General features: G+C 36.1%; 1 protein-coding gene across 3 annotated transcripts in view; it reads left to right on the top strand.

Moving 5' to 3' along the window:
* The window catches only part of chd2 (chromodomain helicase DNA binding protein 2), a 42299-nt gene that overhangs the window by 2185 nt on the left and 24795 nt on the right, over window positions 1–15319 (top strand). For 2 of the 3 annotated variants that reach the window (XM_036561662.1, XM_036561665.1), the window contains exons 4-6: window positions 4910–4966; window positions 7678–9483; window positions 9836–9948. In XM_036561662.1, the coding sequence (XP_036417555.1) occupies window positions 9887–9948 (62 nt within the window). In that variant the 5' untranslated portion in view covers window positions 4910–4966; window positions 7678–9483; window positions 9836–9886. The remainder of the gene's footprint in view (window positions 1–4909; window positions 4967–7677; window positions 9484–9835; window positions 9949–15319) is intronic. The other variant, XM_036561664.1, reaches the window with a different exon arrangement.

Below are 15319 nucleotides of genomic sequence, written 5' to 3' on the forward strand. Positions count from 1 at the left end.
GATGTTTTGCTGGACGTAGTTATATGTGTTGATTACTGGACATTGAGCAAATGTGAATTTGCCAATTGAGGTTTGGTACAGTGTAAGCTAGCTACTAGCTATTATCTTTGTTAGTATCCAAAGTGGGTGGGACCAACCTGAAAGCAACTAAATATTTGGCCTTTGATGCTAAATGCTTTTCCAAACAAACTGTAGTGTATGTTTGTGTATTGGTACCATGTTATTTATAAATTGTGTTGGTTTATACCAACACAAGTAGTAGAGTAGTACTTTTTTTGAAAAATGGGGTATAGAGAAAAATATTTAATTTACTGGAAATATGAAAAAAAAGTTTGTATGTAAGTGTGAAGCTAAAAGTGTTTTGTGTTAAATTTTATTTAAATGCATTTAATTATTCAGGGAAATTGGTTTGAATTTTCAACAGTCAGTAGTGCTAAATCACTATTATGGTTAAGGCTTTCAACTTCCATGGGAGCGTTCATCTAAACTTAGCAGTACCATTTGGACTAGATTGGTTTTACATAGGGAGGTGGAGAAATGTAATTGTACCACAGGATATCCTGGATTGATTCTCATGGGATAAGAGATCTTGCTATGACCTACAAAGATGGGAGTGGCTACTCGATTTGCGCATTGCCACTGCTCCAAAGTAGTTCCATACCAATTCATTTGATTGCTCACAAGCAGGGAACGTGTCTCACGTTTAATTTAATCGTAATTTTTTGTTTACTTGAACTTAATCTACCTAGCCGTCTCAAATGAATGCAGTGTTTTTAGCATTGACGTGGGCGTGGGACTTTACAGCCAACGTTCGAAATCGGTCCATCAAACTTTTTGCTTGTTTTTTTAAATGTCATTTTACATGTTTAAATGTTTGGAGTTGTACATTAAAGGTAGGACAAAATCCTTTGGGCAAGTAAATGTTTCAAATGCCTTCATCCTTAAGACGGAATTGTGAAAGCTCCTTTTGCCCATGGTATGATGAAATATTTATCGCTGATATTTATTAGATTAATATAACTAAAGATTCTGTGCATGGCTCATTTTATAGTAGGTCGTAGTAGGTGAAAGCTACTGAAATCTATACTGATGTGGGAGTGCACAGTCTGTAAAATTGAGATGGCTGATTTGGACGGGACTAAAATAATAGAGAAACACCAGTAAAAATTGTTACTTTGCTTTTTTATGTAACAGTAATAATGTCTGTGCAAAGAATAGTGAAAACTACCGTATAGGTGCAGATGTCTATGCAAATATTGTCATGGGATGGACACAAGGTCTTCAGTACAAAGTATGTTATTTATGAACTGTTAAATTTAGCATTCAAGATAAGTGGTAGTAAGGATGTAGAGGCTGTGTTGTCATCTACAACATAAAATTTATGTAAGCCTAGTAAGAAATTTGTGAACCATTGAAGAATATGTTTTGCCTACCTCTGTATATGCTTGCGAGGTTTTTTATTTTATTTTATTTTTTTTTTTGTGGAAATGCGCTTTCCGTTCAGCTCTGCAGTCATGAATGAAACCATGTCTAAAAAATAAACAAAATAGTTGAACTAGTATTTTAGCAGTGTTTATATTATGCACTAGTTTGTTAATCTTGAATTTACTAGCACTCACGTGATCAGCACAGTAGCCTCGGTTTGCAGTTACAGTATTTCCTGGATAAGTTAGCCAGAACTTCTGCTGAGAACGAGTGGAGCCATTGCAACCAATCAGATACCACTATACTGTATTTCATAGTAATCTTTGCCATTGACTAGATTTCCTTTTGAAAATGAAGGTGTTTGGAACCAAGACAGCATGATAATTGCATTGCATACTGACGTTTACACATTTTAAAACTCAGCACTCAACTACCAAAATTTGCCACTGCTAATTGATGCTACCAGATAGTTTAGCACATTTATCTGGCTAGCTTGAAGAACTTACTATGCATCAAGTTTGAATCAAGATATTAACAACTTTATTTGGATTAAAATACAGTAGTAGTATGAATTTGATACATTTTAGGGATTTTTTTCAATGTTTCAGTAATTGAATAGTAATTTGTACGTAATTGGATTAGTTGTAGTAATCAAAGATTTTGGCGTACCCAACAAAAGACTGCATATGGCGCACAAACGCCATGGAAATGTATACAAATTATTATGTTAGGCTGTTACAGTAATTAGTATATCAACAACCAGGTTGTTTTAACAGTTTGTTTAAATGCCATTTTACAGTACACTTTTGTTCTTCATTTTGTTGCCATTTTTCAAACCAAATCTTCTCTGCACTGAGTATTTGATACCAACACGATCATTTGAATTTCATACATAAAGTGAAAATTTTATGATGACGACTAATTTCCAAATTAGTTTTAGTAGTGGACCAAAATTTTTCCGTCCAACATATATGCATTTTTATTCGCTGTATGTGAAAATATACTTGGCTAATAAAGGCAAATATCCTTTAAAAAAATAAGCTTAATGTAAACAGTATTTCAACATCAGCTCCACAACTCTTATGCATGTTTTGACTAATTGAGTAGTCGCTTTTTAGTCCCTGATGCATGCAGTAAGGTACTAATGGGCAACCCTGTGCAGTTGTTGACATTTTTCCAGCTTTGCTAAATTAAAGAACTTAAAAGAAATCACAATTTCACATGAAAATATGTACATGTACACAGATTTTTAAAATATCGCATGCTGTAATTGACAGAACATTGGAAAGCATGCTGTTTAAAATGTTCATTTGAGTAATTCCAGTTTACAATTTTTAAAATTGTAGTTGGATGTTTCAGGATCACAGATCCATCAGTGGGTAGAGTGGCAGCTGGGTATAAATCTTAACATGGTCCTCTTAAGACATTGGGGCTATTAATGGGGCTTTAGTGTACACAAATTAGAGTAGTTATTATTGCACAGTTAAGTTACTAAAACGCAAATGGATGCACACCCAGGGTTGATAAATCAAGTCATGACAAGACTAACAACATGACATTGGTATGGTTTTTATAGCAGTGAAGGCTTTGAGAGTCAATTTACATTTATATTAATTTATATTAATGTTAATGGTTTACAGATTTCTTAAACTTAAGATTTTCATATTCTTTTAGTTAACACTAGTCTACGTCTAGTGCCCAGTAATACACTGTCAATAATGAGGAATTTGTCGTTGTTGGTAATGTTATTGGTGTCACATTGTGATACTGAGTTTTAATTATTGAAAGATAATGAGAATTATGTTTGTTTTATTCAGTAGAACAGTGGCGTCCCTGCTGGCCTTGATCCAGTAATTGATTATATCAAACATTGCAATAATTTGAATAAGCGCCAATGTTATGCAAATTGTTGTTTTTCTGTTCACTATCACATGCTATTTGATTTTTTTAAATTTGAGTTAAATTCTTTATGCTTATTTAACTATTCCATTTGTAGTCATTTTAAATCTGCGATTGCACTTCACTGAAGCTTATACAACCGGAATATCAACTATCTAACTACACACGTGCATACTCCGAGTGTCACAAGATTTGTGATGCAGCAAATGAAGCAAAGAAACTCTGCTACATGAGATGTGCTCTCTACTAAAGCGGAAAATGGACGAGCTCCTGCCAGTTTGGCAAAATTCTGCTTTCAAACCATATAAAAGTGAAGAATCAGTGGATGCTAATGGCATTACATACTGTCTGTGTAGAATAGTTGTTATTATTATACATGAAGTAATATTAGAAGTCAGCCTAGTTGGTAGTAATATTACCATTAGGGGGAAATGTGAACAAAACTCTCACACACTAAATTTGGATCATGATAGTTTATGGTTTATTGATAGTTTTCTCTAAATTTACATTATCCAAGCTTCATCTCTGTAGAAAAGCAGCGTCTTAATTGTTCAAAAAAAATTTGAGCATGTTACACATGGAATACAGAACCTGATATTCAACATTTTCAAATTATTATACATGATTATTACATGCTATATTCAAATGTAGTTATACCAGTTGGGTTGAAATAAATAGTAAGTTTGGAAATTTGGAAATCTGCACTCGTATTCATAAAGCTTCTCAAAGTAGAAGCGCTGATCTAGGATCATGTTTCTCTCTTTTTTTTTTCTTTTTTCTTGTTTTTTCCTGTGGCTTTACTTATGGGCGCAGATCCTATTTCAGAGCACTCTAGCTCTGAAAAGCATTGTGAAACATTGGGTAATTTTACCTTATTTCTTAAAATTAACCGTTGGTATAATTATAAGAGAAGAAAGCAGGGTAAAGCAGTCCAATCAAAACAATTCAGGTATCTAAGACATTCTTTCAGTATTGAGTACCAGTACTCAGCGAGCAAAGGTTCATTAACTCGATACCTTGATGCTGTGAATTTTTTGGAAACCATTGTGTGCTTTGAATTTTATCAGTACTGCCCTGCACGGCCTAAAGCCAAGTCACATACACACAGGAAAATAATTACTCAAAGAAACCATTATCATGTTTTTCAGCCACCTCAAGTCATTAAATTAACCCTTAGTAGTGTAGCTGATTGAAGCATACGTGGCATTCCAGCACACCAAACGCGCCCAAAAAATGTTGGTCACTTCATTTCACTTGCTTTCGTCAGAGTAAAATAAGGCTGGGTGGAGCGTCCTAATGCAACTTTATTCTCGCTCCACTCTCGCAGTTGTTGATTAGTGTGTAGAGGAGTAAAACAAGGCCTTAACTAGTGCTTAATCTCTTGTTAAGTGGTTAGCTCTGCTGACGATGTAAGTCACTGGTAATGACTAATTTATAGATTAGTTTTTTCTTATTTCAGAGTACTGAACCATACCATATCATCTCTGGAACTCACCAGCAATGTTGTTTTCATCTGTCAGTTTTTTGCAACGGAAGTTTGTCTAAATAGTTCAGATTCAGACTAAGTCTCCCCCTCTCCCATCAGAAGAGGTCTGCCTCTGAGGACATCAGGAGGACTGTACTAAGAAAAGAAGTAGTCTCGGTAAGTCCACACATTTTTTTTTTGTCCTTGTCATTGTGGTATGTTAGCTCATATGTCTGTCATTGTAGCATAGCGGTGCACTCACATGGAACTGTCCCTACTCTAGGAGTGGGATGTTTAACTTTGAGTCTAAAGGCTAACATGAACTTTATTGCAAGATATATTCTCTCATTAAAAACCTACTTAAACAACAACAAAAAAACATAGTGACAAACCAAAAAACCTAAACAAAACCTTTAGTTCTTGAAGGGTAGTCAGAAACCTTTTCTTTAGAAAGAAGAGATTATTTAGAAGGAATTGAAGGTTTGTTGCAACTTTCCTGCCTTGATCTTCAAAAGATCTTCATTTGATAAGAAAAGAAATCACACCTAACGTATGTAGTCTTATATTCACGTATGTCTTCATTTTTGAGGCTGTGCTCTTCATATCTACTTTGCTGCTGTCCTCTTGGGGCACTGCCCTACCTCTTGAAACGGATCTTATTCCCCATGGAAACCTTGCATGAGACTGATGACGTCTCTTAACATGGAGCCTGTTCTGCTTTCGTGTAATGGTTTTTCACATCTTCTTGACCCTGAACTGGCATCCCTTTCATTTATCTGGCAGTATTCGTTCTTCCGAGATGGATCAGTTGTTCTTTCCCATTTAACTAAACATGGGTCTAAAATTAAATTAGCGTGACATCACGGTATTATCTTTCGTCCTTGCATTCTGTTCAGCACCTTTTGTTGCTGATTGTCAAAGATTTATACCTGGATTATTCTACACGTTTGAAAAGCTATCATACTTTTGTCATTAGATATTAACTTGAACTCAGCACTTATACAGTTATTACACAGTAATATATTCATCCATGTATTCATGGATGGAAAACACTTTGGCATTCCATATAATGCATCAGTTCATTACTTCCCTCTAGTGGATGAGCTTTTTCTGGATTTTAATCAGTAGAGATTTGAATTACCCACTTAATTCATCCTGATATCGAAGTATCATATGTGGGTCCTAGTTCAAAAAACCCATGTACCTCAACTTAAACAACAAACAGCTAAAAAAAAACCCTCATGTTTCGTAACAGTTCACAGTTCTTTGATTGCTGCCATGTAGAATTATAAAAGTTTCTTTTGTCACAACAACTGAAACAGTGAGTGTATTATATGAAGCTTTAAACTTGGAAATACTTTTGATTATTACTCTTGAAATACTTTTAATTATTGTTATGTAAAAGCGGATACTGGATTGTTGAATCCTTTCAAATGCTTCATTCAGCTGTGGTGCAAAATGTTTTACTTTACAATTTATATCCACATTTTAGTTGACCTTTGACTGGAACACTAAAACCTCTGGAATTTTAAATTCATGTGTTTTCCATTTCCACCAGTTCAATCAAGACCACTCAACTTTATTCTGTGAACTTAGAAAGTTCATAATGAAAATGGAAAAAAAATGGAGAAAAAAAATCATAGTAAAGAACTAGATGTTGAGTTGCTAGTTACCTATGGACCTTAAAACATTATAGTATAGTAATAGTATAGTCATTATTATAGCATACAATGCTAGTATGTAATGGTTATTGGTAGGGGACGATGTGGCAAAAATATGATCTCGATAAAGGCATTTAACAATACAAAATACCTATCACAGTATTTTGACACACTGACACAATGCGGTGTACTGCCCCATTTGAAAACTGCCATCAAAAACTCCTGGCACAGTGATTTTTATTCAACATTTCACATACTGCGCTAAATTCAATGAAACCAGATTATGTTGTCTTTTTAATGAAATGTGCCGTTGGTCAGTGTTCTTTAAGTTCTGATGATATCCACAACATGCTCAGAAAAATATATTGTGTATAGCAATACGGTATCGTCATGTTGCCCACCTGTATCACTATTACTGAACAGAAAATACTTTGGCATCTTGCATAATATTGTTACTTCATGTTACTGTAACAGTAATATTTTCCTCTAGGATTCTGCATGTGGAATACTTTTAATTACCAGTCATAACTACAGAAATTCTCAGCTTTTAAAAAGGTGAAAAGTGTATAGACTGTCACGATGTTGAATCTAGTCAAACTTGAAGACTGACACATTGACGTTGCCTTATATACAATGACAGACATATGACGTGAAACCAGAAATGTCTTAAAATGTGAATGTTTTGTGGTGTGACGATTGTAATTCTTTAGTTGTTGTCAGACTAGGTTTACTGTGAAGCATTGAGTGCTTTAGTCATGAGTAGAGCAAGAAGTGTCATTAAGATTCAGAATTAGTTTTTTTGTGGGTTGCCGTTGTTTTATAATTGCTTAATTGTTCGTTTATTACGTTATTACATTGTTATATGCATTAGCGCACCCAGTGAGGTACAGTGTAGATTGATAGCATTTTGTTAGATGGGTTAAACGGCTGTGTATGCGTTTGCATCTTAAACTAAGCATCTTGATCGTTTCTTGGCGCTGTCCTACCATAGATGACTGTTAAAGCTACAGCTTTACCAGTTGATTTTCTTGCATCACCCCATCACTCTTGATGAAGCTAGCTAGCCCACAGTAGATTAATTTGGGATGTTTTTTGAAATGTTGGTTCGAATGACTTTAAGTAGCTTTATGCTATGAGTAGGTTGTAGGTTCTATGGAAAGCTGTTCTGTCTTGGTCCGTGCACTTAAGGTTTACATGTTTTCCCTTCTCCTTTTTGATTTCATTAAGACCCCCTACTGGACAATCGAATGGAGACTACAGCTTTATCAGGAAGATGGCGGATCTGATTTTGCTTTTGGATTTGTAAAGACAGAACCTTTATGTAATTTTGCCTGCTGTGGTGCACTTGTTCTTTATTCGGACAAATGTTTTTCAATGTTGTTTTTCCAATGTTTTAACGGTGTTTTGTTACAACTTGCAACTTTGTATTGTTTCAGCCAATATGTACATCCTGTATGTATGATCATTCAAACTTGAATATTCTATTTTTCATTTAACTAAATAAAACTTCTAGTTTTTAAATGATTCTGACTTGCTCTCATTGGATGGGGAAATGCTTCGATAACCTGAGTTAATATTTCTTCTTTGTAAAAGTCAGTGTCTAACCAATTTTTGGTTTTCAAAGATTGCAATAATGGTTTTCATCTGGTTAACATCTCTGTGTGGCTTCCTGAATTACATTGGTCTAAGAGATGACATCATTACGAACTGTGAATATTTACGTAAGCCGCTCAGTCTAGCTAATTTAAATCATAAAAGCGTCTATTATTATGCAGCAAAAGCTCGATGAATTCAGTCGGTCTAGAGCTTAACAATCATACAAGCCCATCGTACCCAAAATGTTAAAATTCCAAAAGCCCTCATTCTTGTCCAGCTTCCATGTCTCGATGAATTAGATTGGTCTAGAATATAAGACCCAACAGTGAATTACGAACTCGCTACGGTCAGACTAGCTTGCGATGTCCAGCACGTTTAAATTCTTGAAGCCCTCATTCTTACTCAGCCGTTCAAATAAAAATAAAATTATGTTGAAATACAACCTCGACACACATTTTTGGCTTTAATTCTTTTAATGCTGCCAGCTTTCAACAATATTCCCTGCAGTTGTTGTACAAATATGAAAAAATAATGGCACAGAAAGTGTCTTTCTGCCACGGTGGTCCAGTCTTAAACTCAACCTTGAGTCTAAACTCAAACTCAGGGTTATGTAAAGAGTTAGATGTGCTCTAAAATGGTGTCCCTTACAGTCCAACACTCTAAAATGGCTCCTGATATCGCATTTCCTGTCTGAGCAGGAAGTGATGGCTTACTGAAATAATTTCTTTTATACCCCCTAAAAACAATAGTCTTGTAATCTAAAGCCTCATTATGTGTTCTGGGTGGCATATCCGTCCTTTAGGTTAGCATGAGGTCTTTAGTGGAAGTGTATTAATGAAGTAGTTTTAGTTTAAAATAAAGGGGGTGGGTCTTCAGTGCATCACCTGAGTCCGGGCTAAATGGAGAGAACGTCAATCAGAGGCTGAAGCTCTCAGAGCTGGGAAGGAGCTGTAGATGGCGGATGAGCCTTGGGAAGGGGAACTCGCTGAGCCTCGCCGGGCTCTCTGGAGCACTTCTCTCTCAACTTTCTCTAACTTCAACTCTCGCGTTAGGGCTCGTATTTAAGCGGATTTGATTTGTATATTTCGTGGGGGAATGTAGAAACGTTCGTGCGTCGTTTTTGCGGCTTTGTTTCGTCGAGAGAAAAACATGTACTGCTTTAGCGTAGAGGAGACAGTCGTTGTTTTCTCTGCCTTGCGCTGGCAGCCATGGCGGTCCTCCATTTTTAGTGCGCCGCGCAAGGCGCTTTAGATCCTCCACTCTCCATTCAAAAGGCCACCGCCGGATTTCTTTATTTCTTTTTTCCTTTTTCTAATAATATTCCGTTTTCTATTTTCATTCGAGGTTGTCGGAATCTGTTTTTTTATTTTTCGTGCCGGAGTATTAAATCGACATTTTTTTTCGGCCGCTACATTTCCCTACGTGTCTGCGGAATAGGTATGTTTACACTGTATATCAATGTAATCGATTGTTTTCTGATTTTATCATCTTTTTAATCGTCCTTTGTCTGATGACGCAGTAAGAATTTATGCATGTGGCTGTGCTGGATCTGTTGCATTGAAAGTCTATCAACGTATGTTGTTTGACATCGATCAGTATCGAGCAGGTGTCCTGTAATTCCTCACTGTTTAGAGCTTAATATTTACTGTTAAAACGTATTTCTATTGAAATGTGTGAGTCGAGGTTGTTTTTCTGCTATGTCGCAACGGGAGGACTTTTTCTGTCCTTAAAGCTAAAGCGAGCCAATGGGACTTGTATGATGGTTCACCCCACTTTCAACTTTTGACAGTTAATACCTGGACTAACGACCATCATTAACAAAAAGCTCAAAGGCAAAACGATGATGACGAACAAGAACAAAAAACAAGGAGACGACGGCTCAACTCAGAGCAATGCTTCAAGGTACGACACTTTTATTTTTCCTTTTTTCCCTCTGCCACATCTGTCTTGATTGTTTACCTTGACAGGCATGGTTGATCACCTGTGCACAGATTTTAGCCTCAGTTTCTATGAAAGAGACTGGTTTTAGACCATTGACCTTGGGATAGTTGAATAGCCACACCCTAATTTTACTGGCAATTCTGAAACTGAATAGAAGCTATTAGGCCTGTCTGAAGGAGTTGGATCTGAATGTATACAGTCCTGAAAGCGGTGAATTTCCTTATGAATCAAGCAGTGCATGGTTTCTCTCATTTTAACGTTCCTTTGTGATAAAGTAAAATGACCTTGCCTGATTAGTTTGTACTGCATTGCACCATTTTTTACATGTAACATTCATGCTAATAAAACAGATTTGCTCTCATATCATGTAATAGTGACCATGTTTTAGATTGACTTCTGTGTAATAGATAGTAAAGTGGTGTTAGGTATCGCGTGTAAGGCCTGTTGGATCTCAGAATGACTCAGTTTGATTGATATGACAATTCACCAAAAGCCTACATATTAACAGGTTAACATTTAATTGAATTTAATGAAGCATATGTCTTTCTGTAATGTAATCTTATTATGATATGTTTTTTATTCAAATTTTTGTGCAATCTTTTTATGTGGTAAAACATTTTATGCCAAATGTTTGTTTTCTCTAGCTGAATAGTTTGTGGGGCCTGGCAGGAGGGGGCTTTACAAATTTTTTTTCTTTCTTTTTTTAGGTTTTTTTGTTTTTGTTTTTGTTTTTTATAAGGTTTTATATGCACAGTCATTGGAGCCTATACTTTTCCATTAACCTGTAAGATACTCATGACCTGTACACTTAACTTTTTTTCTCCCTCAGGATTGGTGGTTATTGATTTTCTGCATTTTACACAAGCCATTCATTTATTTTACTATTATGTTTTTAATTAAGAGGACTTTTTGTTTTTGGTAAAATATTTTAAAATTGAGATTTGGGGGATCCACCTGTGTGCATTGTCACCCAAGTTGCTGTTTTGTTTTTAATGTTCCATAACTGGCAGGGGAGTGACAGGAGTGAGCCCGCAGCCGGAGGGGTACTGGTGTCACTGTCCTGTCCTACTGCCATTGGGCCCTTGAACAAGGCCTGCTCTACAGCAACTGACCCTGCACTTAGACCCCAGCCTCCTTCTCTATCTCCTTAAATATATAGTTTCTGTCCTAACAAAACCTTGTATGTCCGAAATGGAAAAGGAAGAAAAAAGTTATTTCATGTATGTTAATGTAATGAAATTTTATTTCAAGTAATTTTTAACCATTTCTATTGATCTTTTGGCATGAAATGCTCATACAGTGTAAAGGGCCCCTGATGTTTTGAAATAGTGTTTAAAAAAAAAAAAAAGGGCAGGAAAAAAGCAGGAGGCTTTGATCAGAAAGTGACATATATATATTGTCTCAGGAATTGGTGCAGTGGATGTACATATGCAGAAAATATTTTCACTGTAGTTCTAAATCACTACAAGGTAGTCCTGATTAGTTAATATATTCATTTAGAACCAGTGGGCCTTTCACATGCCACAAAGAGTGCTTTAAGCGATGCCATGAAAGAACCATGTTTAAAAAAAAAAAGATTTGCGAGTGTGAAAAACCTTTCGAAGGTTTAAAGACCCTTTACATACAATAAAGACTATAGAAGTTTTTGTTCCTAGATACTTTACATCACGTGGAGGTTCTTTAAACTTTAAGAATGTTCTTCCCACTCATACTTCTCATTTACATTCATTGAAAGGTTCTTTAGGGAACCAGAGGTGGTCCTTCCATGGAATTATGCAAAGTAACCTTCTTGGCAGCCATTTTTTTTTTGTATTGTTTTGTTTTTTGTTTTTTTTCCTTAAAGCACAGTAAATGCTGTTCTCATGTCTCTCACCACACCTGTGGTGGAGGTTCAGTGTTTGAAGTTCACAAGTTTAATAAACAATTACAGGTTGATTAAAAAGTAAAAATGGGAAGAGTATTTTGTTGAGTATTGTGAAATTATTTTTTTATAGTTTTTAATGGGTTTTCAAATTTGTCGCATCATTATGTCTGAGTATTGTACAGCGGTCTTACATTCAATAGATTCATTCTGGTATGTTTTGGTTGTATTTCTTATAAAGGTTGAAAAGCTGAATGTCATAAACAGGTTTAATCAAACTACCTCAACCTGAGCTATGTTCTTACGTTTCTAAATCTTTTAAAGCTGACCTGAGGAAGACGAGTGAAAGATCCACGTTTCACAACTTGTAATATTTTGCTGTCCAAAATGGTAATTTTACAGAAGCCGAAAATGTTCTTAATTTTTAATGTAAGTTAACGTAAAGAGATTTTAGTCCAGGTAATTTTGGAGCTCTCCTGTACGTCCATTCCTTATAGAATTATCTTACGTAATGATAAAGGAACTGGAACATAATTTTATCATTAGAATGAAGCCGGTTTTTGTAACAAAAGGGCTTTATTTGAAAAGGCTACTGTATACACTATCATGAGTTTTCATGTCACTTGTTTGATGTCAGACTTCTATACAGTATTCAGAACTGGTTTAGAGGTTGTTGGTTTACATTAGCTTAATGTCCTGACCATGGAGCGAGAACTCACACCAAAGGTTGTCCTTCAGGAAGGTGACTGGACTGTTGGGCTTTTGGCAGCCATTTTCTTAACATCTTTCAGAGAAAGTTAAACAGAAAAATAAACTGGTTCTGACATTTTAAATGCTGTAATTCTTTGACTTGCACTGTATCCTGTGTGAATCATTCAAGAGGGAAAAAATAAGAGTACAATGGTGTCTTTAGTGTATGAGCTGTATCATTAAATGGCTGAAAGTCCAGTTGAAAGTCACAAAATGGCTCTTGCTTTGTGCTGCATAGCCTGTATGAGTTACACAGCATTACATAAAAGGTGCATGGAACTACAGGAAGGGAAAGCAGGAAGTGCTGTAGAGGTCAGAAGTTGCTTTGCTGAATTTTGATTGGCTCTTTCCCTGTCTAGCAACATGGCAGCCAATCGTGGCTCAGCTGAGGGGTTAGCCCCACCCACGTGTGACATCACCCGCCATATAAGGACAGGCTGGTTCCCCGGCTGCTCTGCTTTGTCAGCAGCTGCGGCGCTGACTCCGGCTAGTGGCTTCCGCTAGTAAAGTCCCTCACTGAGCCTGATTGTGCTCAGACATACAAAATCACGCCAGCATACTATATAACAGACATTTTAAACCAGATTATATTTGAACAAGCGTGTTATAATGTGACGTGGTTAAAGACGGGGAAAACGCAAGTTACATGTTTAACTCTGCATGTACGTATTTAACGCAAAGCAGTCTTAACTACGTTAGTTGTAGTCACATATTTTACACATTGGTGTATCGCTCTGAGTGTTCATTCAGCGCCGGTAGCAGTGTTGGTTATTGTTACAAGTACAAACACGGATTAAGGATGTGTTGTTTTACCAGTCGTGACCGAAGAAATCGTAGCCCCTGTCTTTAAAGGGACAGTGCCTTTAGTTTTGTGCTCATTATGAACAAAGCTCGCTGTACAGTCCTGTGCTGTCGGCCTTGTTATGGGAGCAACAGTACATTTGTTTAAACTTACAGCAGATATTCCCACATCTAAACTCCAATGTCATACAGTGCCATGTAATATGCATGTAATGTAACATCATATGGAAATTAAGATGTATTATCTGCATTACAGTTGATTTTTTTTTTTATAGCAGTACTATTATGTGAATGTTAAAAATAATAAAATGACATTTATGTTGGCTTATGTTTCTCACAAAATAGGGACCGAGAAACCGGTTACACAAGTAATCAACCTCTAAAAGGACATTAAAGATAAACATCTCTGATGTTTGCGTTGGCGTTTTTTTGTTTATTCATGGTAGTTTTCAAAGAAATTGATACTGCTTTGATGATGGGCAGTCTCGTTAATGTCCAAGTTAATATTTTAAGCTTCTGTCCTGTTTTGGACTGACCGACCTGAAAAGTATTCGTTTTATTTTCTTGACTGAAGGAGATTTGCTTGCTGGATCTGTAGAGCCGAAGAGAGGAATCATAATTATCTGATTCTGCAATACATTATAAACAGATGTCTTTGTAACCATTCATGATGCATTGAAAAAGGCAAATTCCTGATTCCTTTGCATTTGGATCTGACTGTGAAGTGCACTCAGTGTTTGAACAAAGGGGGAAAAAAGTAAGCTATAAGATTCATTTTAAGTTTTGAGTGGTTTACTGACACTCATAACAAGAGCTCAGTGTTAGCAGGGCTGATATTGGCCCTTGTAATTTTACTCATCACCCTTACAATTTGACACTGAAGTCTGTGCCTTCTCACAGTAGTGATTTCCCTCATTATGTATACTTCCTGACTAGTTGATGAAGGGGAGAGACAGACTTTGCCATTATGCAATGAATGATGCACATTGTATTTGCAAATAAGGGGTTTTTTGCATTTGCCTTTTTTTCCCCTCACATTTTGTGACGTCCACTGGGATTCACTTTCCTGAACGGTGTCAAACAGCCACCATAAAGTAGAGGTGGAAAAATACTGCGAATCACTACTGAGCTTTACAGTAAATATCTGTGTAGGTCAGTGTCAAAATAAACTCACTCTTAACTGACTTTCTCACTCTGTTTTACTTGCAGTCTGGTATGGATACGTATACAATCAACAACTTTGTTTTTCAGTTTTTTAATAAACAACAGAATGCCAACTTGAAAATATTTGTTCATTAAGGGCATGAATAATAAAATAATAAAAAACAATAAATAATTAAATGTATCTGATCTAGCTATGACACACTTTCAGTTTCAGTCTTTTATCTTGAATGTTAATCTGGAGGTTTGTATTGTCACATGTTTCACAAACCACACTCTTTTTTTTCCCTTCACCCACAGACTCCCAAGTGTTCACCACATGCAAAATATGTTGACTGTTTTGAAGCTACGAGGGTAATCGCACGTTTGACTGCGTTAATTATGTATAGCCGATCTGAGGCACAGTGTAAACCTTTAAACAAGCATAGTTTTAAAAACAACCCAGAAGAGAAATAACTCGAATATACGAAGTAGAAACTGAGGAAACAGGTTAACATGAAGTATTATCAGAAGTGATTAGTTATGAATTACTTTTACTGTTACAGGGTCTTCAGTAAAACTGGACTGATTTGTACTGTTCCGAGTATTTTCAAGTGATACAACCTTTTCTTACTTCTGTTTGTCATTCACTTTTAGTTCCTTTCTTGTGTTTAATTTCTTATCTGTATTTCACAGTGGGACTGCTTTCATTTTAATTGAGAAAGCATTGTAAAAAGAAGGAAAAGCACCAAAGTTTAGCTCCTATAACGATGGATGCTG

Source organism: Colossoma macropomum, unplaced genomic scaffold, assembly GCF_904425465.1.
Source record: "Colossoma macropomum unplaced genomic scaffold, Colossoma_macropomum, whole genome shotgun sequence".
NCBI classification, from domain to species: domain Eukaryota; kingdom Metazoa; phylum Chordata; class Actinopteri; order Characiformes; family Serrasalmidae; genus Colossoma; species Colossoma macropomum.